The sequence below is a fragment of the Topomyia yanbarensis genome, chromosome 2, assembly GCF_030247195.1.
Source record: "Topomyia yanbarensis strain Yona2022 chromosome 2, ASM3024719v1, whole genome shotgun sequence".
NCBI lineage: Eukaryota > Metazoa > Arthropoda > Insecta > Diptera > Culicidae > Topomyia > Topomyia yanbarensis.
The window spans coordinates 154,369,309-154,393,663 of NC_080671.1; the positions used below are offsets into that span (position 1 = coordinate 154,369,309).

Below are 24,355 nucleotides of genomic sequence, written 5' to 3' on the forward strand. Positions count from 1 at the left end.
TTCAAATTCAATCGATTGAAGTTGCATTAAGAAAAAAAGTTGTTCCGAGCAGGCGTTCACTATCTGTTGATCTGTAGTCGATTACCTAATTGGAAAATATTCAGTTATAAACTAACTCTAGTATCAGTAGCATCCGTCAATCCGACAGATAAAGTATTAGTAACACCAATTTTAGTGAACATCTTACTTGGAGTCTTTGAATGTTCCGATGACGGGGTTCCTTATTTTCATCTTCCTCGCATGCTGGTCTATTAGTGAAGGTATGTAGACTGGTAAATATGTTAAAAATTAGGCTCTGCCAATATTCGCATTCATGTAGCTGATGACTATTGGTCACCCAAGACTACTGATCAGGATGGAAGTCCTCTGATGTTCCCTAACGAGCGGACTACTTTGGATGGTAGGTTGTTTTCCGTGCCTTTGAGTTACAATTACATACAAATCGATTTTGTGTAGATTGCCATCTTCGCTATCACAAGTTGTACCCCCAAGCCGAGCCTAAGCCAGCATTCGGGATGCCGGTTCCGTTAAAAGAATTCGCCCACATGGGAGCGATCGGGTGGACCCAGCGTAACGGAAATATACTGTGGCAGTGTGGGGGAACACTGATCTGGGACAACTTCGTACTCACTGCAGCACACTGTGCTGTCGATTCGAGGTATGCATACTTACGCCAGTTATAAGTAGTGTTTGATTTTGTTTTCGTAGAAACCAGGCTCCGGATGTTGTGAGATTTGGTGATATTGATCTCACCAGCGCTGATGATGATCAGTATGCGCAACAAATAAAGATTGTTGAGGTTATTAGACATCAGATGCACAAATTTGCTGCTAATTATCATGATATTGCGTTGGTCAAACTGTTAAAAGGTGTGAGGTAAGTAAGTAAGGAGAGTTATTGCACGGAGATACGCTAATCAGTACTAGTCGATTATTTCTATGTTGGCTGATTATCTGCACGTTTATATTAATTAAATTAAGGCGTCTCTCGCTATGATTTCTGAATATCGACTTACGACACACGTTTCAATAGGGCCAAGGAAAAAAATATGTCACGAAAACATTTTTTGATGGAAATGTTGTTTTCAGCGAAGTTGTAGATGAATTGATGACAATTTTGAAACTAGAAAAAATTACCTCATGTTCACAGTGTTCGCAATATCACAACTTATTTTTTTTTATCGTAACTAAATTCTTGCAAATGATAGTCAATATACTGAATCTAATTCTCACGGTAAAAGGCAATTGTTGACAATGCGTATTTGGAGATAGCTCATTTTTATAAATACTTAGAGTTTTTCTTAAAAGCCAAAAAAAGATGTCATAGGAATTTTTACAAGAGGTCTAACTTATATATTTTGAACTTCGATAAACAACAATTTCCGTACGACAAGCCCTTTTCGTGATAACTGAAAATATTTTTGAAAGTAGAAATGATCTCGCACCGATTTGCATATCTCTATGGTATAGTTCTGCAATAAGTCTTCAAATTATTTTAATTTTGTGAATTTTGACAGATTGCATGACACAGTGGCTCCTGCTTGTTTATGGCTAGATGATGAATTGAGGTTTCGAAAGTTAGAAGCTACTGGTTGGGGAAGAACTGGATTCGGTATGATATATTGTGTTAGGATATTATTTATAATGTGTTCCTCTTATATAGTCTGCAAATAACTCAAATTTTTTATTAGTGCTCTGAAAACTTGGTTTTACAAATCGTATTGTATATTATATTAGACCGGCAACTTTTTTTGAACTTTTTTTCGGAACACTGCTAAATCAAGTGGTAATTAGCTCTACAAACCATATGCCAAATAAGAACTTTTCCATAGCTCTGGTTCACTCACAACAGTTTAGAAATTTCTATGGTGAAATATATGGAAAATCGGAAGAATATTCAAATTCAATAGAAACTCCCACAGTTATTTTGCATATCACAAATCTTCAGGTAGTGTAGAATTTTTTATAACGGACAACTTTTTTGAAAGTTGCATAATGATTGGAGGTCACGGACAAAGTTATTTAATTTCGAAGATGAAAGGAATTTTTGAAAATGTCCTATTCTAAGCATGTGCAAGAAAGAGAAGCAGCTTACAACATTATATTAGAATATCTTTTTACCACAAAATCAGCTATATATCTGAGGATATTAGGAAACAGAAGATGATGCTGGCATTTTTACTGCATTTATTGTTTCCATTGCCGATATTTCATATATTTGTACAAACTTAAAAATTCTTGTGAGTAAATCAGAAGCATCCGAACAAGTTTATATTTGAAATGGGGTTTCTGGAGCCAATTATCGTTCGATTGAGTGGTGTTTCAAAAAAAGTCAATTTTTGTGCCGGTCTAATGTATGCATTTTTTTAATTCACAAAACCTTCCCCCCTTTCATATTGTGACAACTGTCAGAGCAAGCTCAGATGCCAAATTTAAGAGAATTAAAACACTCCCGCCCACTTTGCTTGAAATTTTTAAAGTGGTACTATAAAAAAATATGGAGGAAAAATATATTAAATGCTATAACTTTTGAAGTAGCACTCAAAAAATTGCAATTCATACCTCTTTTTAAAGGATTTAGTATTAGTATTTGTATGGAGATATTTCTGTTTTTCGAAAAAATACGGGAAAGTGGGGTTATGGATCTTTTTGTCCCCAAAATATAATATTTTTAATAATTTTTCTGCTCCGTGATGCAAATCATACATATTTTGCAGTTTTTCTACTGTGAAAAATCTCAGAAATCGTCGCCTTTGTCCAACTACAAGAAGTTGGGGTTATAAGGCCTATTGTCATTCATATTAAATTTTACGATTCTTGTCGAAGAAGACGTAATTAAACACCAAAGATACGAGTTTGAAGGGACACACAATTGTGTTCCATCCAGTGCGATTTCCATTCAAAAACCTTCGCTTAATGAAGCAAAGGGACCTTGAAACAGCCAACTCCGTGCTTCAGTAGATCCACGCGCAATTTCGACACGGTGACCCCACCGACGATCTCAACTTTGTAAGCGGACATTTAGGCCCGGTAGTCCTTCATACAAGCCTTGTCGCCACTAATGTCATTTGCTTGCTTTAGACAAAATGTCACAATTGTGAACATATCTGGACGATTTTTCGGAATATCTGTTACTGTTGAATGTGTCTGCGTTAGTTTCAAAATCTTTACAATAGTCAGTGGATTAGCTTTGCTCCGATAGAAGCTCAAACATGGCCTAACCGAGTCCAATAAATGTTTTTAAAGGGGAAGTCGTAATCTGATTTTTTTCAGGAGAGTTTATTTATGCCCAGGCCTAAGGCCGGGGGATTCATGTGTACCGCGGCATATTCGCTGACAATACTGAAAATGTCTTTGTGGCCACCGCCTTAGTAGAGCGGAGCCATTTCCATGTATATACGAAATCATTGTTCGAAAGTTGAACTAAAAAGGATGACAAAGTTAACACCAGAGGGGCGCAAAAGTGAGGTTTCGTCAAGGGTGCCAGAAGATCATGCTACGGCTCTGGGTATTGTAACCGTTCGCGTACGAGAGATTAGAGGAATTTCAAACTCGGTGGTTTATGCGCCACTCTCGCGGTTAACGAGAGACCACCAGTCGTGTTAGCTTGCCCGACTATGCTACTAAAGCATGAAATCGTTCCTCAGGGTATTCGCTTGAACGGTCCACTTTAGCTACACAAAAAAAATATTTCAAATTCATACTGGTGGAAGCGCTTCTGAACTGTCTTAGATTTTTTCAGCATTTTTTAGTTTTCTGGAGATCAAAATGGAGAAGTTTAATTAGTTACTTTGTACAAATTTTGAAGTATAAGGTCGGCAGAGCCATTAAAACTTAGTAAAAAGTGTAATTTTTGGTGTTTTTCATTAGTTTTTCTTCAAAACTGGATATCTACAAATTTTTAAAAGTATAGAGAACACATCAAATAGTTGAGCCGAATAAAGGGGCGTGATTTTGTTGATGAAAGTGTATAGCCACGGTAAAAGGGGTATGAGTTATATAAGTTTTTGTTATATAACCTTCGACATTTTTAGCAATCCATCAAAAATAATAATGTTCCAAAAAATAAAACAATTCAAATGTGCTTAGACCACATATTGTTTTTTGGAAAATAGAAGGAAAATGATTTAAATCGGCGTTTTCTGTGACTTTAGTGCGTCAGGATCGGGTTTAATGAGAATTTGATGATTTTTTGTACCATCAATTATAAAAATAATAAGAACTGTACTAATGACGCCACGTCTCAAATTATTTTTAGAAAAGTTAATTCACCATAATTACTTCTTGGAGGATTTTTTGTCAAAATTATTGTACTAGAAGATACGCTGTATTCTGTTGTAAAACTTTTTCGAAAATACAAAGCCTTCAAAATTGGCTATTTCGGAATTATGTGTTTTAAAACGTAAAGATAAGTTTTTCAACATTCACCCCACCCTTCTGCATTTTTCTTCACTCTAATGTACTTAACATGGGAATGAGACTTCTTATACAAAATCTGAATACGTTAATCAATTCGGCATACAAATATACGCCATAACTTGCCACTAACTCGACATATTTGTTTAATTTTCATGATTTTCAACCCCACTAGGTAGTTATTAATATACTAAATAATTTTATCAAAAATCGTCAAATGCTCATAAAAACCGATTCTGATGTAGTAGAGACAAGAAGAAAACGCCATTTTTCATCATTTTCCTACTATTTTACGAAAAACAAAATGCGGACTACGCACACTGAAATTGTTTTATTTTGTAGAACAGTGTTATTTTTTATGAAAAGCATAAAATGTCAAAAGGTTATCTTGCAAAAACTTAAATAACTCATACATACCTCACTAGCCGTAGCTATACACTTTCTTTAGCAAAAATACGCCCCTATATTTGGCTCAACTACTTGAAGTGTTTCCAATACTTTTAAAATTTTGTAGATACCCAGTTTTGAACAAAAACTAATGAAAAACACCAAAAATTACACTTTTTACTAAGTTTTCAAGTCTCTGTCGCTTTTATAATCCACAATTTGTACACACTAACTAACCAAACTTCTCCATTTGGATCTCCAGAAAAATAAAAAAATGCTGAAAAAATTTAAGACAGTTCAGGAGCACTTCAACAAACATAAATTTTAAATTTTACCCAAAATCGGCCCATTTTTGATAAATCAAAATTCGCCACCAGCGAGCGTTTTAACAAATTCATTCCGAAGAAGAAAGTGGTCCTGATACCCTAACCTTTCATTTAAGAAGTGAGCCCGATGACATTTTTAACATGATATCATTTTGGGACACCCTAATGTGGATCCACTGCACTGACTCAAAGTCGACGAAACGTGGTCGACTGCGGCGGCTCGTGTGCGTATGGCCGAATTAAAGGTGCGGAGTGTGGTTCGGCTGGACGGGAGACTTCCGATTTGGTCGACGAGATCAGAACCCTCCGCAACAGACAACGTACACTGGAAGGACCTCACGTACTAAGATTCCGTACCGATCCCCTACAAAGTAATGAACTGCTACTTCGGATTGCTGGCTCTCGGACAACTTTGCAAACGTGATAACTGAAACCACCAACTCCGTTTGATTACCGGGAAGGCGGGCCTTAGCGCGGCACACGAGCACAAAACACCAGCTAAATCCAGCCCGTACAAAACGCTCGTTAGACGAGCGCTTTGTACTCAAATCTTTCCGAAACAATCGTCATTACCTTTTTGTGTACGGGACAGAAGTCTACTCGTGAATTTTTCGCCAATATTCAAGATGATTATTTTGCGTGAATCCGCCAACACATCTTTCAAACAACTTACTTTTCGAAAGATTATTAATGCACTAATATTACATTCTGACGAACGTGATTTCCCGAATGAACGATTCCTAACTGAACAATTGCTTAAATGGTCGCAGGACACCTTCGGCTATTTATTGCCGTTCTAATATTCAGATTCTTTTGAAATTTTGTAGAAACGTTTTTGAGAAAAGTTCACTAAGAAAAGGTATTTTTTCGAATTTCTCGACCCACTTAAGTGGATTTAACCCGTGCGTGTTACTTCTCCTATCGGTTCCGACAGCATAAATTACTAAGGGCCGATTTCTTCACCCTCGTTTAGCGCTTAAGCCAGGTTTAAACGTACTGGTGAACCTGGTTCAAAAGTTAAGCGAGGGTGAAGAAAACGGCCCTAAGTCATTTTACGCATATTCGGACATGCCGCAGACTCAGGTGATTCGCATTTTAAATGCCAACATATAATGACTCGTGCGGTAGAAGACAAAGGGTTAAATAGTTGGGAAACTCTAAGTTTGCTCATATGACTCTATTCCCTGCTTTTCTAAACTTTTTTCCTTCAACTCCTTGCTCTTCCTTGAGTACTATTAATATTGAAAAAATATACTTCACACCTTTCAGTCCCTTGCTAACAAAATGCCGTTACAACAGTTAAAAATTGACTCAATAGTCGTTAATAAAAAAGAAGAAAAAAGTAAATGATAGGCTAATGGAATTGTTGTTTCGACCGACTGTGGACGATAACTAAAGAATGGTTGAAGTTTTTCGGCAAATTTAAACCAGGTTATTCAACACAATTTTAAGATTTTTCTTCGTATGTTTGAAGAGAAAATACAATTGAGTTTGCATCAACCAATTATTTCGTCTAATGTAGAAGGCGGCGCACGCCACCTTGGAATTGAAATCGCAAAGCAAAGCTGCTTTATTCTCGGCTTGCTTCGAGAATAAATCCTGAATCGGCGTTTGACGTCACAATAATCGTGTATATAAAATACCGAACAATTTCTTGTAAGTTTTTGTAAATCCCCTTTCAAGAAATCTGTCTGCTCACGTGCGATGAAAAGGTAAATACGTTGTAACGATAAAATGTTACCATGTACGGTCGGCTTCAATTAAAATTCTCCAGACTCGTTCACCTTGATTTCTGATGAAGGAAGATATGATGTTTGATATGCCGATGAATACTTCCCTCGATAGCGTAATACTGCGAGAATTCTCTAGGTTTTCAAATCCGCCTATGTCTGGTCTGGTTCTCTAATTTATGAGAGTTGGTTTTTGGTTATGTAGTTTGATGATAGGTTTTCAGGATAGAATTATGAAATCTTCTTCAAGTGTGTCTTATTTATGTTACGGGGGGGTTTACTTTCGAATGTACTTATCAGTCTGCTGCATATCTATTAAACTGATGTAGTGATGTATGCGTAAATTGTTGCTCAACTGCGTGATTTATTATTGCTTTACAACAAAAAATCAAAAACTCCCAATAAGGCACGTGATTCAACTTACAGATCGATTTCAATAGGAAAAATGCTGTTCTGAGCAGGCGTTCATTATCTGCTGATCTGTACTCGATTACCTCATTGGAAAATATTCAATTATAAACTAGCTTTAGTATCAGTTGCTTCGGTCAATCCGACAGATATAGTGATAGTAATTCCCATTTTAGTGTTCATCTTACTTAGGGTATTTACAGGTTCTGATGACGGGGTTCCTCATTTTTATTTTCCTCGCATGCTGGCCTATTAGTGAAGGTATGTAGATTGGTAATGATTTCAAAAATTAGGTTCGTCCAATATTCGCATTCATTTAGCTGCTGACTATTGGTCACCCAAGACTACTGATCATGGTGGAAATCCTCTGATGTTCCCTAACGAGCGGACTACTTTGGATGGTAGGTTGTTTTCCGTGACTTTGAGTTACAGTTCCATACAAATCGATTTTGTGTAGATTGCCATCTTCGCTATCACAAGTTGTACCTCGAGCCAGGGGTTAAGCCAGCATTCGGGATGCCGGTTCCGTTAAAAGAATTCGCGCACATGGGAGCGATCGGGTGGACCCAGCGTAACGGAAATATACTGTGGCAGTGCGGGGGAACACTGATCTGGGACAACTTCGTACTCACTGCAGCACACTGTGCTGTCGATTCGAGGTATGCATACTTATGCCAGTTATAAGTAGTGTTTGATTTTGTTTGTGTAGAAATCAGGCTCCGGATGTTGTGAGATTTGGTGATATTGATCTCACCAGCGCTGATGATGATCAGTATGCGCAACAAATAAAGATTGTTGAGGTTATTAGACATCCGATGCACAAATTTGCTGCCAACTATCATGATATTGCGTTGATCAAACTGTCAAAAGGTGTGAGGTAAGTAACTAAGGAAAGTTATTGCACGGAGATATGCTAACCAGTACTAGTCGATTATTTATAGATTTGCTGATTATCTGCACATTAATTCTAATTAAAGTAAAACGTCTATCACTTCTTTTCTTCTAATCGACTAACGACACACTTTTCAATAGGGCCAAGGAAAATAAAAAAGCACGAAAACGTTTTGTTTTATCGAAACGATGTGTCCAGCAAAGTTGTAAATGCATAGATGACAATTTTGAAACTAAAAAAAATTATCTCATGTTCATAGTGTTCGCAATATTATAACTTATTGTTTATTTTTTTAGTATTACCAAATTTTTGCAGATGATTTCCAACAGAATGAATATACGATAAAAGAAAGAATATAATTCTGACGATGTCTTATTTTAGCTAAACACACAATTTCGGTACTACAAGCATTTTTCACGATAACTGAAAATACTGCTTACAAGCATAAATGATCCAGTACCGATTAGCGTACCTCCATGAAATAGTTTTGCAATAAGTCTTCAAATTATTTACTAATTTTATGAATTTTGGCAGATTGCATGACACAGTGGCTCCTGCTTGTTTATGGCTAGATGAAGAAATGAGGTTTCGAAAGTTAGAAGCTACTGGTTGGGGGAGAACTGGTTTCGGTATGATATTTTAGATATTGTATTTTGATGTTATTTATGTGTTGATCTTATATCGTTTGCAAATAATTCAAATATTTTATTAGTGCTCTGAAGACTTGGTTTTACGAATTGTAGATTGCAGAATCCACGCCAATGTTACAAAATTCTGAAATACCATTTTTTGCATGGAATTGCTGATGTATTTATTTATTAGGATGGCGCAAAGTTTAGAATTCAGTAGGGTCGATCTAGAATAACTCACACTACGTTCTGTAACTTTATCCACCAATATGTCGATTGAATAGGTTGCATTATAGTTTAGCACAAATGGTTTACAGCTTGTACGGGATCTAATCTAAAAATATGAGTAATGTACACTCCGCAACATACAGTGGAGGGGAATGTGGTCGGTTGTCAGCACTCATTTGTTTTTGTCTCATACGACTTCTCCAATTGTACAATATTGGGACATAGGCATACCAATGGCAACTTTAATTGGCGAAAGAAGCTCAATTTAGTTAAATAGTTATTTCTTGCCATTTAGAAAAATGTGGTCGGTTGTCGGCACTTTAAGAAAATTTACTAAAATGGAAAGATATGAATAAAAATTACCAAGATTCAAAGAGAAAAAGACATTTATTCATTTCAACAACCATCGAAGACACTTTGGACATTATTCCGTATCAAAAGCACAATGTGTGTATGTCTAAGGCTGGTGCGCATAAATTATAAATGGTCACCAAAAAAACCTGATATTTGCAATCGGGTTCGAAACAATCGTGTATCTTGGCGACAGTTTTATGTATCGTGGATAGCCTAGAAAATGTTCGAAAGAATTGATGTGAAAATGGTGGAGGACAAATTAGATAAAAGACTCTTCAAAAAGCAGTTCTTTCTCGTTATTGATTACCATGGTTAACGAACAACAAATGGATAAAGCTGAATAGCTCCAATGTGGGTGCTTTTACCAATGGCGGATCTAGGGGGAGGGTCCTGGGGGTCTGGACCCCTCCCGAAAATGTTCAACTTGTTGAGAAATTTTGAATTAGTTTGAATTTTATATTAGTTTCAAACTCAAAATCTTTTCAAACAAAATTCTACCACCAATACTGATTTTCATTAAATAAGGTTTTTACGTATAACGTATTGCAAAATCGAAATTTCGAACCTATCCCGATTTTTTTTTCTATATCCGTCCCTGGCTTTTACAATAGGGAAGATAGCGATATTTTGGATTTCAATATTGCGTCAGACATCGAGATTTGCTATCGATTCATAAACATCGTGCCGAAAATACCCATGTTGATATAGGATATAGAGAATTCCGCTAAACCTTGAATTTCAAAATGACACCCTCATCGATTTCCGTCATCTACTTGTCACGCCCTGTACAAAAATATCCTTATCGTTAAGGTTTTAAAATGTCTTGCTCAATCAGAAGTCGCCATCTTGGATTTGAAATTGATGTCACTCATCGATTTCTGCAATCTACTTCTACAAACATATCCAATTTACGCCTGTACTCGTCAAACCAGTTGCGAGGATATCTTGATTCACTTCACTTGCATTTTGATCGATTCATTTTATCTGATATTCTTTACAGTGGTTATGTATGTAGATCCTAAGACCTGTGCTCCAAAACGACTTGTGAAACACTGAAAATATAAATTCGCAAATATAATGAAATAGATCGTGCGATGCACGAGCTCATTTGTCGCTTTCTGCAACGAAGTATTTTTGTGCATTGTCAATAGTAGGTTTCGTTCATTTCATGAACTGAAGAATGGTCGCTTGGTGAACGAAAGTTTTCGTAAATGTTACATATTTAGTGTTTGAATGTTTTCGATGATAACGACATTATTTTTCGTGAATGAAACGAAATGTTTCGTTTATTTTAATAAATGTTTGTATATATTACGAATGATTTCATTGGTCGCACGAATTCATTTCGTTCATCTTAGAGAAGTTTTTTTACTTAATAGCATATAATTTTTACATTGCTCCGGCAGAATATGGAACGAGCTCGGTTTCTTTATGAATTATCCCGGAAGAGAGAAAAACTCAAATTTATTCATACAAAGCCACTAAACGATGGCTCAACTGAATCCGACCGAATCCGCACTGCTCCGGATTTTGGATCAACTGGAAGCGAAAAAGGTTCATGAAATTTTTGCTGAAACCGGCGGACACGGATACGGTTATTAAATAGTCAGACCGAGACCGTCGTGATGATCAACAATTATCTGACGTATAGCAACAAGGACACAAGGTTCTTTTGACGTCGATGGTTTGACGAATGGTGCTCGTAAATATTATAAAGACTTTCGTATATAGCAGTGTACAATTAGTTTGCCAAATGAAGCCGATTCGTAATAAGCCAATGAAAGTCGTTTCGTGGTTTTTACGAAAAACTCGTAATAAAAAATAAAAGTGTTTCGATAGAACTACGAATGATTCATTATATGTACGAAAAATTCGCTTATTTTATGAAAATTGTCTGTACGAAATTAATTAGTAGTGATTTACGAATATATTGTATCAGTGTGCCAAAGTCAGGGAAGTCACCGGGCCATCCTGCTTTGTATAGGCCAATGCAGCAGTGCTGCACAGAAGAATGAGCCAAATCCTGAAGAACTACTTCCAGATTAGAGTACTGCTGTACGAGACGAACGAAGGGCAGAAGTCAATGCGAGTCGTTTTAGGCTCCAATCTCGGTCTAACTCTTTGGAACGGGATATACGATGGGGTCTTAGCACTGCGGCAGCCCGGGAAATTAAAATTCGTTCGTTTGGCGGACGACGATTCACTAACGGTGATGAGTGAGACACTTGGATAAGTGGATGTGTCGGCGACGGAGACAATAGACGCGATCGTACAGCTGTATGAACGGTGTCAAGCTGCAAATAGCTCACCACAAGACGGATGTGTTATTGGTCAGCAACTGTACAGCGGTTCAGCGGATACAGATCACCGTCGAAGGGCACGTGATTGCATCGAAGCGCGTAATAAAGCAATTGGGAGTGATAATCAACGACCGGTTGAGCATTTCCAACCACGTTGATTACACCCGCGAAAAGTCGGTTTGTTATCTAGTGTTTCGTCATCGATACAGGGATGTGGGGTTCCTGACTGAGGTGCGGCACTGAAAACCAAGCGGAACCGCGAAAAGCAGCCGTTTCGGCTGGTGGTCGTATGAGTCACGATTGCGTACCGAATAATATCTTCGGAGAAGTATCCGTTATCGCCGAGATGATCCCCATCTGCATCATCCTGGCGGAGGATATCAAGTGCTACAATCAATGAAACGCCAGAGGCACAAGGAAGATCATGATAATCGATTCGATGGCGACGTGACAGCAGGATAGGGACAATACGGAGAAAGTAAAGTGGACCTACCGGCTCATCCCAAACCTGTTGACGTGGGTCAATAGAAAGCACGGAGAGGTGACCTTCCACCTGAAACAGCTTCTGTCGGGCTACGGCTGCTTCAGGAAGTATCTTCATCGGTTCGGGTACGCAACGTCGCCATTGCGCACGGAGTATGAGAACGTCGAAGAGACACCGGAGCATGTGGTCTTCCAATACCCGAGGATTGAAGTGACATGTAGGGAGCTACTTAAAACGGGAGGACCGAACATCAACACGGACAATGTAGCCTACAGAATGACAAGAGACGTAAAGACGTGGAACGCAGTCAACAGAGTTATGATGTAGATCATGACCCTCTTACAGCGAAAGTGGCGTGATGATCATCGAGCAACGGTTTCGGGATAGCAATCACCGCCAGGGAACTCTCCGCAGGAATAAGCTAGATCCACCGCCGAGGACTAGTCGAGTAGACTGCAACAGGGCACCGAGTATGGGTCGTCGAACGCCATGCGAACCGGACGCCACGCTCCATCCGGAATCGCCAGACCGACCGCGGCACCCCATCGGTTATTCCGATAGAAATATAGCAAAAACCAAAGAAGAATCGGTATTGCGAGAACTTCTTTCGCCAGGGAGCTGTTCGTCAGGGTAAGCTAGATTCACCGCTGGGGACTAGACTGAGTACCACGACGCAACACGACCAGTCGCGGGTCATCGGGGCACCAGTGAACCGGACGCCCTGCTTCACCGGAATCTCCGCACTGACCTCGGTACCTAGCTGATAGCCTCGGTTTCGGGAGAACTTCTCTCGCTGGGTTACTCTTCGTCAGCGTACAGTCATTCACCGCCGGGAACTAGACTGAGTAGACCGCGACGAGACACCACCAGTCGCGCCGGAGCTACAGCAAACCGGACGCCATACTCCACAGGAATCGCCGAACTGACCTCGGCACCTGGCTGGTTGGCTCGCTTTCGAACTTCTCTCGCCGGATAACTCTTCGTTGGAGTAGGCTAGATCCATCGTCCGGGACTATACCGAGTAGTTCGCGAACAAGTCGGAAGCTCAACGAGGATGAAGTATCAAATGGCATAAGGGATCCGAAGGGCTCAGTAAATTAGACAGTCTGAAGTTTGCCGCACAGATAGGGGAAGAGCACTAATTCTAGATCCACAGCTAACTTTCCTACTATCATACAGAAATTGCCACGTTGTGTGAATGGTCGAAAACTGGTAGTGTGCGAGGATGGGTACTGTAATCCTACTGGAAGAACTAACTACAAAGCAGTTGGATAGAAGTGTGTGCTGTGCCCACAAAAAAAAACTCTTCCCGCAGTAATGACGTAAGATAACGCCGGGGAGGAATCAGGTCCGTGCAAGAGTACTTGCATTAGCGGGTTGGGTGACTAATCAAACCCGTTTCCTGAGTTGTTGGCTTTTGTGCCTTTTTTTCCTGCTCAGGTTATTTTTGTTAATTTGATCTACCCTTTAAAAAAACATATATTCCTAAATACATATATTGTACATATATACAAAAAAATCATATATCCATCGAAAAAATTCTTACTACGCCACTGAAACGATATATTAGTACGTTTCAGTGGGAATTCAAGGAGATAAATTTGTCTCAAATTCCTATAGATATATTTAAACAATCATTAACATTTTTCAGCACAGGAGCAAACACCAGTTTTGTTGAAAGTGGTTTTGAAACCGATCTCAAAGCAACAGTGCAGTGAATTCTACAGTAACATTACTACCCGAAAGCTTCGATCCGGTCTACAAGACCAGCACCTTTGCGCGATTGACGACAGAATGGACACTTGTGAGGGTGACTCCGGCGGTCCGCTACAGATTAAACTGATGCACAATTCCAAGGTGACTCCATTTATTGTCGGAATTACCTCATTCGGTTCGGCCTGTGGAACGTCAACTCCGGGTGTGTACACCAGAATAGCCGGATACCAGGATTGGATAGTGTCTACAATGCGGCAGAATGGTGCCGACGTGGATGGTAGAAATGATTCGAGTTTCACTATAAGGACAATTATGCTTTAATGTACTGTTCACTTTTTCATAGAAAATATCTTCAATGCAACAATTTGCGCATTACGATATGTACATTTCCGGGAATATGAGGATGCTGTGATCCAGGAAAAAACGATCGACTATACTTCCTATGATTCAGATAATGCACGAATCAAAGATTATGGTAATACAGATTGGCTGGCGGAAATCGGATGGCAATCGGGAGGGCCAGAAAATTGCTTCGGAGTAATTATAGATGAGGATACAGTGCTAACCATCGCAGATTGTACTAATTTTAACGGGTAATGATAGATAGCTTTACCAGATTTAAACTTTTCAAATTATTCTACTTACAGTCTAGCTCCGACGACTATTACGTACCAAGGAGGGAATACAGCGGTTATCTCCAAGATTTACGTTCCTCCTGAATATATTAAAGGATTTAGTTACAACAATATTGCTGTTCTGAAGATGCAGGAGCACCTCAATTTGTCGATAAGTTTTCAGCCATCATGCATTTGGCATGGAAACGAGATTCCATACTCTATTTTACAAGTTATCGGTTATGGTAGAGAAGATATGAACACATTTCCTTACAGCGATGAACGGATACAACTGAGTTCGTAAAAATCTCATGAGTCAGAATGAATAGGAAGAGAAACAAATAATGTCAAGCAAAAATATTTTATTGAACAGACCACTAGAGCAAGTGAATAAACACTGATTGTGCCTCATTTGACGTTGAGGAATTAGTAGAGTACATTTGACGTTGTGCGTCAGTATAAAAACTTGAATTTTTGATATGTTCTAAAGATATGCTTTCGCTTAGGCTCTGTATTATTTAGAGTCGTAGTACTAAAGGTAGTGTAAGGGGCTGCAGAAGATAGTGAATAAAAGCATGGAATAGGGTCATATGAGCAAGCCTAGAGTTTCTCGTTGGCTTAACCCCTTGTCTTCTAGTGCAGGATGTTTTAGAATTTTTATCATACAAAATACCGCAGGTGTCGGGATGTTTTGGCATTTTATCAAAACCATCTGAGTCTGCGGGATGGCCCAATAGTTCAATGTAACTTAGTGCTATCGGAATCGAAATTTTCGTTAGTATTTTAGAAATCTGTGCTTTCTTATTACTAAAACAAGTTTCATAATTATTTCTACTATTTGATTCGAAATGTACATAATGAGCACGGTATGATTTGTTTAATGTTTATTATTTTTTCATTGGATATTATTCTGACTTTTTGATCACCTACCTAGCACTTAATTGAAGTTGAAATTACCTACTACAACAAATCTACAATTGATACATATGAAAAAACATATATATTTTTATGCTTAATACCATTTATCGTTTCGTTTAAATCAAATAGATTGCACAATTAACAATTTCCAAATATAATTGAAGTGATCTAAAGTACTGCCAGCGGAAGCGGTTGCCAAAATTCTCGTGTTAAAATCATACCCAAGTAACAATTGAAGTTTTATAGCATGCTAGAAGTGCTACCTAAGTTTTATGAGTGGCTATAAAACTACCATAAAACCTCAATTGTTACTAGGGATAGCAAAGAAGGTTTTGTTGTTTTGACTTGGTTTTACTCTTTGACTCTCTTCCTATTCTCTCTGTCGTAAGTGACTTGATTTTTGAACAGGTTGTTGATAGCGCCTTATTTTAGACCCGACGGAAAAGTTCCTGCACATCCAATCGAGAATTTTCAACGAAAGTAGCTGTGTATTGCCAAATTCATATTCGCGAAGCCTTCCACGGGGTATGTCTAGGGAACATCTTTGTGTTGGCAATGATGTCTTTATAGTACCTGAAACGTGCCGACTAAGGATAGGTGCTCCAATTACTGAAACGGTGGAGATTAATGACCGCAGTTATCATATGACGTTCGCTCTCAGCCAACAGGGTAGGGACTGCGGGTTCGGTGAGTATATGCTGGCCACTCGTCCAGCCAGCCATGTAGAGTGGCTGAAATCGGTACTGTTGCCGAATTATCAGGATACGGGCAGTTCCGTTAGTTTTGTGGACCCGGATCTGCTGCAGGGCAACAGTTGTGAAAATGATGCTGGAGTAAAAGGTCGTTGTGTTACGCTTGGAACTTGTTCAGTGGAGTGGTCTAAATTTTTAGCGGATGGACCAATTAAGTTTTGTTCAAGTAGTAAGGTGGTTTGTTGTCCATTATCTAAGATCAAGAACCAGCAGAGCAGTCGAGTACACCCAGAGCTTCTTGAATGTCCACAACTGGTAAAGCGGCTCGCAGTTACATATTCACCCGGTTCAATGGTAAGGTTTGTTACAGTTAATCAAACATAGCTTCCAATATGTATTATATCTCGTAGGTCAACATTGGATGGATTAGCGGAGAGAATATAGAGTTCCGATGTCATGGGGCAATCATCACTAAATTAATAATTATTACATCGGCCAGCTGTTTGAGCGAAGGCTTACCTCAATTTGTGCAACTTGTAGCAAATGTTTCCCAAAAAAACTTCGAAATAGACGGAATCATATTACATCGAGATTATAACTCTACCACGAACAGTAACGATATTGCACTGATTCGACTGCGACGCCCGCTATCGTGGAGTGCAGACGTATTTCCAACTTGCCTCTGGACAAACACATCCCACACGCCATTAGTCATGGAATTAAGTTTTGAAGGTATTTGTATCAACTTATGTGCATTATGTTAACATTACTATTCCAGAATTTTGATATCCATATTGCTCCTATTCTATTGAAATTCAAAAAGAGTCTCAGTATGGGTTCCATTACTTCGGTTCCCTCTGGATCCCTCCGGAAGTACGGATTACCGGGGACCAGGGGCATTCGTTTTCATAGATTCCATAAGTTGGTTCATAAATCCACAACTTCTAAAAGTGTGGGTTTCAAATATATTGGAATGTAAGAATCGGGTTTAAACATCAGACATAGAAATTGGAGTGAGGTCCTTCAGTACAAGTCGGCAAAGATGAACCTCCAGTATAAAAAAGAGCTATAAATAAATAATATTTCCACAGGCAGATTCGTTTATGTTACAAGTCAGTTTAAAATTCGGATAAAGAAATGTAATTTGCAAGAACCGGATCTATTGTCGTGACTACGGCTTACCTTTCAATATTGGGTTCCGGTGGCAAAAACCCACCAAAAAGGCAACCCAATTTCAATAGTGTCATGCGATCCGTGCTATGGTTAAAATTGTTGAGAGGGTTTAAAATATTCTTAATGGCGAACGGAGCCTGGGAACTTCTTTGGATGCTGCACTACGTACTGGAACGTTCGCTCTACGTTCCGAAATTTTTTCGCCGATAGTCGGCATTATTTTGCCGGATTTTTGTTGGCTGGGGTTTTTTTGAGAATTCCGGCTGATGGTAGTTCGGTGAAGTTTTGCTGGGTTTCGATACGTACAGACGAATCTGCTCAGAGGCCGTGTGGCATCCGGCCAAGAATTGAGCTACTGGGTTCCTGCTCCCATGTCGTAGGAGGCGACTGAAAGCAGGAGTCCCTAAATCAAGGTGGAAACTGAACCCTTTCTATCCGATCATAAATATATAATTTTCGATCATCTGGAAGTCACCCTCAATGTGGTAACATATCGTAATCCTGGGACCTCTTTTTGGAAAACTTGGCGACTAAATTTTGTGGATATTTTCCAATAATTAGATGGAATATTTCCAGCGCTACTGCAAAAGGGATTTGATATTCTCGAACATGTCTTGAAAAAAATATGCATTCCAGTCTTGCTACCGGGTATATCCCGAAAACATAGCGAGAAATAACTGTTAGATCATCACATCAGGAACGTTAGCTTAGTTGACATAGCATGCATATCATTGTGGGAAATCCATGAGAGTGATCATGTTCACGATGTTGTTTACAACAGTGAGAAGGCCTTCTCGCTCAAGCAATCAAGTTTGGGTGTATGATAATGTGTCCTTCCAGTCTATTCTGGAAGCGACGCGTGACCGTGGGGTATCTGCATGTATCTCGGGTTGGATAAACGCAATGCTTAGTAACCGTATTCTTTGCTCGTCACTGAAACAGGCAAAGATGTGGAGTTAAGTATTTGCAGTTGTCCTCAGGGTGGCGTTCTGTCACCTTTATTATGGAACCTGGTTGCCGAAGGCTTGTTGAAGAAACTCAATGGGCTTGGATTTCTAACCTACTGGTTTGCTGACGATTACCATTACTGGACTTTGCATCGGAACAATCTTTGACTTAATGCAACAAGCATTAAGAGCTGTCGAACGGTGGTGTCGCGAACTTAAATATTCAGTTAACGCAAACAAAACTTCAATGATTCTTTTCACGAAGAAGAGAGTAACAACCGGGGCTCGTCCCTTGCATTTCTTTGATTCTGAGCCACTGTGTGCAGATCAAGTAAAATACGTTGGAGTTATATTGGATTCCAAACTGAATTGGTCTGCTCACATTGAGTTCAGAGTCAAGAAAGCGTGCAAGGCCTTCGGGCAGTGCAGACGAATTTTTGGAAAGACCTGGGGTCTCAAATCTAAATACATCTATAGGATTTACACGACAATTGTACGTCCAATACTGTCATACGGATGGTGGTAGAAGGGAAAGGCGTTGACTGGTGCTTTCACCACAACTCCGACTGCTGTCATTAAGGCCCTTCTAAATATCAAACCATTTCACATACGCCTCAAATAAGAAGCACTGCAGGTTACTGGGCTTTGGAACAGTAACCATGTTGATCTTGCTACTGTGGTCAGAAATGGTTACATGGGGTGAGAATATTCTTGCTCCCAGCGATATTACACTTACATGTAATTTTCCTTACAGGAAATTCCATGTGAAGATTCCCTCTCGAGAGGAGTGGTTGTTTGGCTATATGGAAAGACAACAACAAACGCAAGTGGTCTGCTACACTGACGGTTCTCGAATGGAGGGACGTGCTGGTGCTGATATCTACTGTCGTGAAATGAGATTGGCACAATTTCACTCGCTAGGTAGATACTGTACTGTATTCCAAGCAGATATCTTCGCGATTACTAATTTTAACGCTATATCTTTAATAGTTCCATTGGGAAAATTTTAGTATAGGCTTTATTTTAAAGGGAAGAATCTCAGTATTTGAAATGTACCATTTTTGTTCCTTAAAAAATATGCGAAATTGAGATTTCGACTTATTTTGGACCCAAATGTCCAATTTTCATAACTTTTCTGCTGGTTGGGGTAGGTTGTAATCCGTTCTAGGTAGTAAATCAGTTATATCAAACAGATTATCTGTGTTCTTCGTCAGAATACGAGACTTTATGGTTTTATTACGTTTTTTCATTAATATCAAATATTTTTATATAATTTCTTACAAAATTCAAAAACTTTTTGAGCGACTTAGTGGAATGTCACAACTAATCCTGTTAACTCTGTCTTAACAGAAATATTTTTATTTTGCCATGCACATAAATTTTATTAGTATATTATTTTGACATTGTGAGGGATAAGAGAGAAAAACTCAAACTTATTCCCACAAAACCAACTAACAGTTTGCAATGGCTCAACTGAATCCGATCGAATGCATACTGCTCCAGATTTTGGATCAACTGGAAGCGAAAGAGGGTCAGGAAATCTTCAACAATTACCTGAGGTATTGCAACAACGACACCATATTATACCTCTTTGAAGCTTGTTTAACGTTGACGGTTTGACGAATGATGCTCGTAAATATTATAAAGACTTTCGTATATATCAGCGAACAATTCGTTTGCCTAATGAAGCCGATTCGTAATAATCCAATGAAAGTCGTTTCGTGGTTTTCACGAAAAACTCGTAAAAAATAAAAGTGTTTCAATAGATCTACGACTGATTCATCTAATGTACGAAATTTTTTATGAAAATTGTCTAGTGTGTCCAGAAATCCCAGAATAAAATTCGCGATCAAGTGCCGGAGATGTAAGATTTCTTTTGTTAAAATATTAGTGCGCATTTGGCATTCAAACGATCAGTGTTTATCCGCTATTAAACATTGATGGGGGATGCGTTACACTATGAAGATCCAATTTTCAGATAATATTATTTAAATTTCTTAAATATTCAAATGAGATTCATTTGAAAAGAAATCACTCTTTTTGTCTGTTAATTTTCTGTACAAGCAGTAACAGTTGTCAGCTTAAAAGTGATTTTCACTGGAGATTCGTCGAATTAAATTGTTAAATTACTGAACAAGTCAGCAGCCCGCAGCTAACGATCTGAAAATGTTGCTAACTGACCAGTGTTTTTTATGTTTGGGTAAAAAGGGAACATGGTGGAGAGTTCAGTAACAGAATTGATTAACTCAAATGACTACCGAATCGTCTGCTGTTACGGTACCCAGTAATTCACACTAAGTGTGATTACATACGTTAAGTTCCACTCAAAACCCTTTTGTATCGATTTTGTTGGCTATTTTCGGCAAATTTGAGACTAAGAGAAACGAAAGCAATGAAATTGAAAGACGGATAGGTATTCTAGAGCGAATCGGTTATAAACTTAGAACGGAAAACTAGAACTAGGCAGGCTCATATGGGCATGATCGAAAGGAAATGTGAAGAATTTGTTGTCTTCTGCAGAGTAGGAGTTGGGCGTTTCACCCAAGTCTACCGCCGGCGTCGGCGGTAAAACATGATGATGAGTTATGTTCTACCATAGACCATGCGGTAGACTTGGGTGAAACGCCCAACTCCTACTCTGCAGAAGGCAAAAATTCTTCACATTTCCTTTCGATCATGCCCATATCAGCCTGCCTAGTTCTAGTTTTCCGTTCTAAGTTTATAACTGATTCGCTCTAGAATACCTATCCGTCTTTCAATTTCATTGCTTTCGTTTCTCTTAGTCTCAAATTTGCCGAAAATAGCCAACAAAATCGATTCAGTAGAACCTTGCGGCAATTAAAACATAGTAACATCAAAACCCTTTTAGAAAAAGTTTTCATCAAGTTAAAGCAGAGTTAGAGAGATTTTGAAACTTTAACCTAGTTCACCAATTTTTGATACCCGTTTTACCCCACCTCCCGTTAAAGCATTTAGCTGAATTTTAGCTAAAGTCAATCCCACGCATAAACAAGCGCTGAACTTTTTATTCAAATCGGAGCACATCACCTCTCGAACAAAGGGGTGCTGCACACACACTTGCAGACTTTATTTCAATTCGTCGAGCTGACGCGATTGGTATATAAGACTCGGACCACGTACTTCGGTGAAAGTCTTGAAAGTTTGAGCGGTTTTTCAATTTTTTTATATGGGGGTAAATCGGTTTAGTTTAGGTCATTGGTTTCTTTGGGCAATTCCATAAACGTAACCTTTTCTTTTGATAGTGTTTTTACTGAATCCATACCAAAAATGATACTTTTCTTCGCACTGTCTGTTTCGCAATTGTGATTGGATAATGCCTCCGGTAAATTTGCGAAACATACTTGCGAACTTTGAATCAATCTAAACTATTCATTGTTTTATAAAAATATTGCGGTAAAACATGTTTAATAACGTTCGATTTGTTTTTTTTTTTGCTTGAACGCTCTTTCATTTCTTATCATCCTGCTTTACTTACAGACGACGAGGAGATAGCGTTCGATTACGTAGCGCCTATGTACAACAGCGACTGTCAGCGCACACACCCCCAGGCAATACGCAGTTCGCAGATTTGTGCACGATCGTATATGCGTAATTCGACGTGTATCAGCCTTGGTGATCAGCTACGATGGGATGCACCGGATGGGATACCGTATTTGGTTGGACTCATGGTGCACGCACCCAACTGCGTCGACTGGCGGTACGCTGTGTTTACGAGAATAACCTCATTCCTGGATTGGATTAGTGCAAATGCATTTTAGTAGTGTAGTGAAGAAGTGAATCCTTTTAAATAGTGATAGTAGAAACCAGTAAATATATCATTAGTACATAGTGCTATTTAATGCGCTATTTTGGACATTAGGTTTATTGCTAGATTCAATACTAAATTAGAATAATCGAAACATAAATGCAACAAACGGTTCGGAAGTTGTAGATTAAGGATGAATAGAGTACGATGTCTAGATGAGCTATGCACATTTGGTACATCAATCAGGATTCGGAATAAATATAAAAAACTGTGATTCGTAATCAATCCTATTGGTAGTTGTATTTTAATTTTATTGTAATATGTAGACCGGCACAATGACTTTTTTCGGAACACCATTCAATCGAATGGTAATTGGCTCCAGAAACCCCATTCCAATTACAAATTTGTTCGGATTGTTCTAATTTACACTATATGAAATTTTAACTGTGGGAGTTTTTATTGAATTTTGATTTTCTGTTTCCGATTTTCCATATATTTCACCATAGAAACTCCCAAACGCTTGTGAGCGAACTAGAGCTATAAGAAAAAGTTCATATTTGGCATATGGTTTGTAGAGATCGAAGCAGACTGTGACCGACGGAAGACGTGAAAATTTTTGACACGTGTTCAATTTGTGCTCAAGAAATTCAAATGAATAGGATATAAAGTGATATAAAATTTTAAATTTACAAACGAAATCGTTGGGGTTTCACAACATATACCTAGATCAGGTGCATCAGGTAGTGGATAGTGATTAAGAAGCTTGCAGCAAATGTGCAGTGGATTCATTGGAATAATGTTCAATAAGAGCTGGTGCGCTGCTTACAATGTATTCCGAGGGCCGGGTACTTTCTGTCCCGCTAAGTACACTTCCACTCCCGCTAGTTGGTCAGAGCGAGTTTGGGCGTGGTAAGGATGGTGGTACAAGGTAAGAAATTGGCGAAGAAACAATTCCCGGCTACACAAAGGAAGGATCATGGAAACGTGTCTTGATATTGTCTTGGAAGTTCCCAGTTAAATGGCTACTGAAGCTAGTATTGGTGCTTTAATGAAGTGAAACTAAGGGGTTTCGATTTACCAAAAAGATTTCACTTGTAAGCTAATTTGATCCAGTCCAGTCAGCTTTTAATCGTTTTTATATTCGCGAGCGTTCGTAAAATTTATGAAAAGTTTCGAACACAGCATTATCCGGGCATTGCTGCTTTGTAATTTTTATGAATTCCACTTTTCATTCAAATTGTTTAATGGTGTAAGTATTTACTCAACTAGAAAAAAAACTTTCTTGGTTTAGTGTATCCTCGAGGTATAAGTAACTAGTCCTGGATAAATCATTTAATTGCTTTCTCGGCTGTGAAATATAACATGAGTATTGAAAAAGGTTGTACCCCGCGTGTTTGACTGCGGACATACACAAGCGCTAAACAGGAAAATCATTGAAATCTGGTTTTTAAGGAAGCGTTTTCGCGGGATTTTATTTTTTTCTATTCTTGGAGCTGTTTGAGAGTTTTTCGTTTTTATAATACTAATCAACCGATTTCGACAATTTTCTTTATCATTATTCCAGAGAGCGAGTAAAGGCGCTATAACCTTGGCTTTATAGGCAGGGCAGGTCTAATAACCTCTGCCCCATCCCAGGAACGTAGGACCAAAGGAGTGACATTAACCCTCTTAGCCAAGTCACTCCCAACGATTTATCAAACCCCTATCAAATTGAAACGGTTGTGTACGATTGTCCTCGTTTCTTCCTTTTTCAAGGTTCAAAATGATTCGTTGATCAAATTCTTCATTAAATGAATAATTTGATTGCCGTATTATTTTGAATCATCTTCATTTTGTACGCTGCACAGTTGGCCTGGCCGCTTTAATGTTTGTGTCACATAGTATATGAACCACAAACATTAATATTGACAAGAAAAATTGTAGGCGAATGTTTGCAATTTTCCAGGATCCCTACATGTATTGGCTGTGTATGTGTAGACTTGACTAGACTAGATATTTGGCATATGGTTTGTAGAGCTAATTACCACTTGATTTGACAGTGTTCCAAGAAAAAGTTAAATCAAAGTAAATACGATCAGTGTGCGTTTCATTGACGTTAAATAACTTCATTGATTTTTGGAGACCCAACCATGTGCTTCAAGAGAGTAAACGCACAATATTTCAATAATTACAAAATATATTAACAAGTTAATTAATATTATAATCAAAATATTCTTTATTTGGAAGTGTAGTTCTGCGTTAACAGTTCGTACAACTTTATTGGGTTTGTAGTTGTTTGCATCATGAATATTACTTTTGATCTTCCGCATCAATCATGCTTCCGAAATGTTGAGTCAAGTGCTATTAAAAACCAGATATATGGAATGAATTGGGTTA

The 24,355-nt window shown here is 38.5% G+C and overlaps 1 protein-coding gene across 2 annotated transcripts; it reads left to right on the forward strand.

Moving 5' to 3' along the window:
* Positions 1-86: 86 nt before the first annotated feature.
* On the forward strand, positions 87-22,264 carry LOC131681810 (uncharacterized). 2 transcript variants are annotated; one of them, XM_058962861.1, is made up of 11 exons: positions 87-260; positions 320-400; positions 457-658; positions 709-876; positions 1,517-1,611; positions 13,805-14,146; positions 14,213-14,462; positions 14,517-14,779; positions 15,834-16,447; positions 16,504-16,825; positions 21,712-22,264. In XM_058962861.1, exons 1-11 carry the CDS (start codon positions 209-211, stop codon positions 21,990-21,992), a joined length of 2,670 nt encoding a protein of 889 aa, XP_058818844.1. In that variant the 5' UTR covers positions 87-208; the 3' UTR covers positions 21,993-22,264. The 2 variants fall into 2 exon arrangements, with proteins under 2 accessions (XP_058818844.1, XP_058818845.1); XM_058962862.1 differs by lacking the exons at positions 87-260; positions 320-400; positions 457-658; positions 709-876; positions 1,517-1,611 and adding exons at positions 7,346-7,527; positions 7,587-7,667; positions 7,724-7,925; positions 7,976-8,143; positions 8,693-8,787.
* The last annotated feature ends 2,091 nt before the right edge of the window (positions 22,265-24,355 follow it).

Coding starts and splice junctions, on each gene's coding strand:
- LOC131681810 (XM_058962861.1), top strand. CDS start 209: ATGACGGGGTTCCTTATTTTCATCTTCCTCGCATGCTGGTCTATTAGT. Junction 401..456: donor CGAGCGGACTACTTTGGATG/GTAGGTTGTTTT, acceptor GATTTTGTGTAG/ATTGCCATCTTCGCTATCAC. Junction 14,147..14,212: donor GAATGGTGCCGACGTGGATG/GTAGAAATGATT, acceptor ACTTTTTCATAG/AAAATATCTTCAATGCAACA.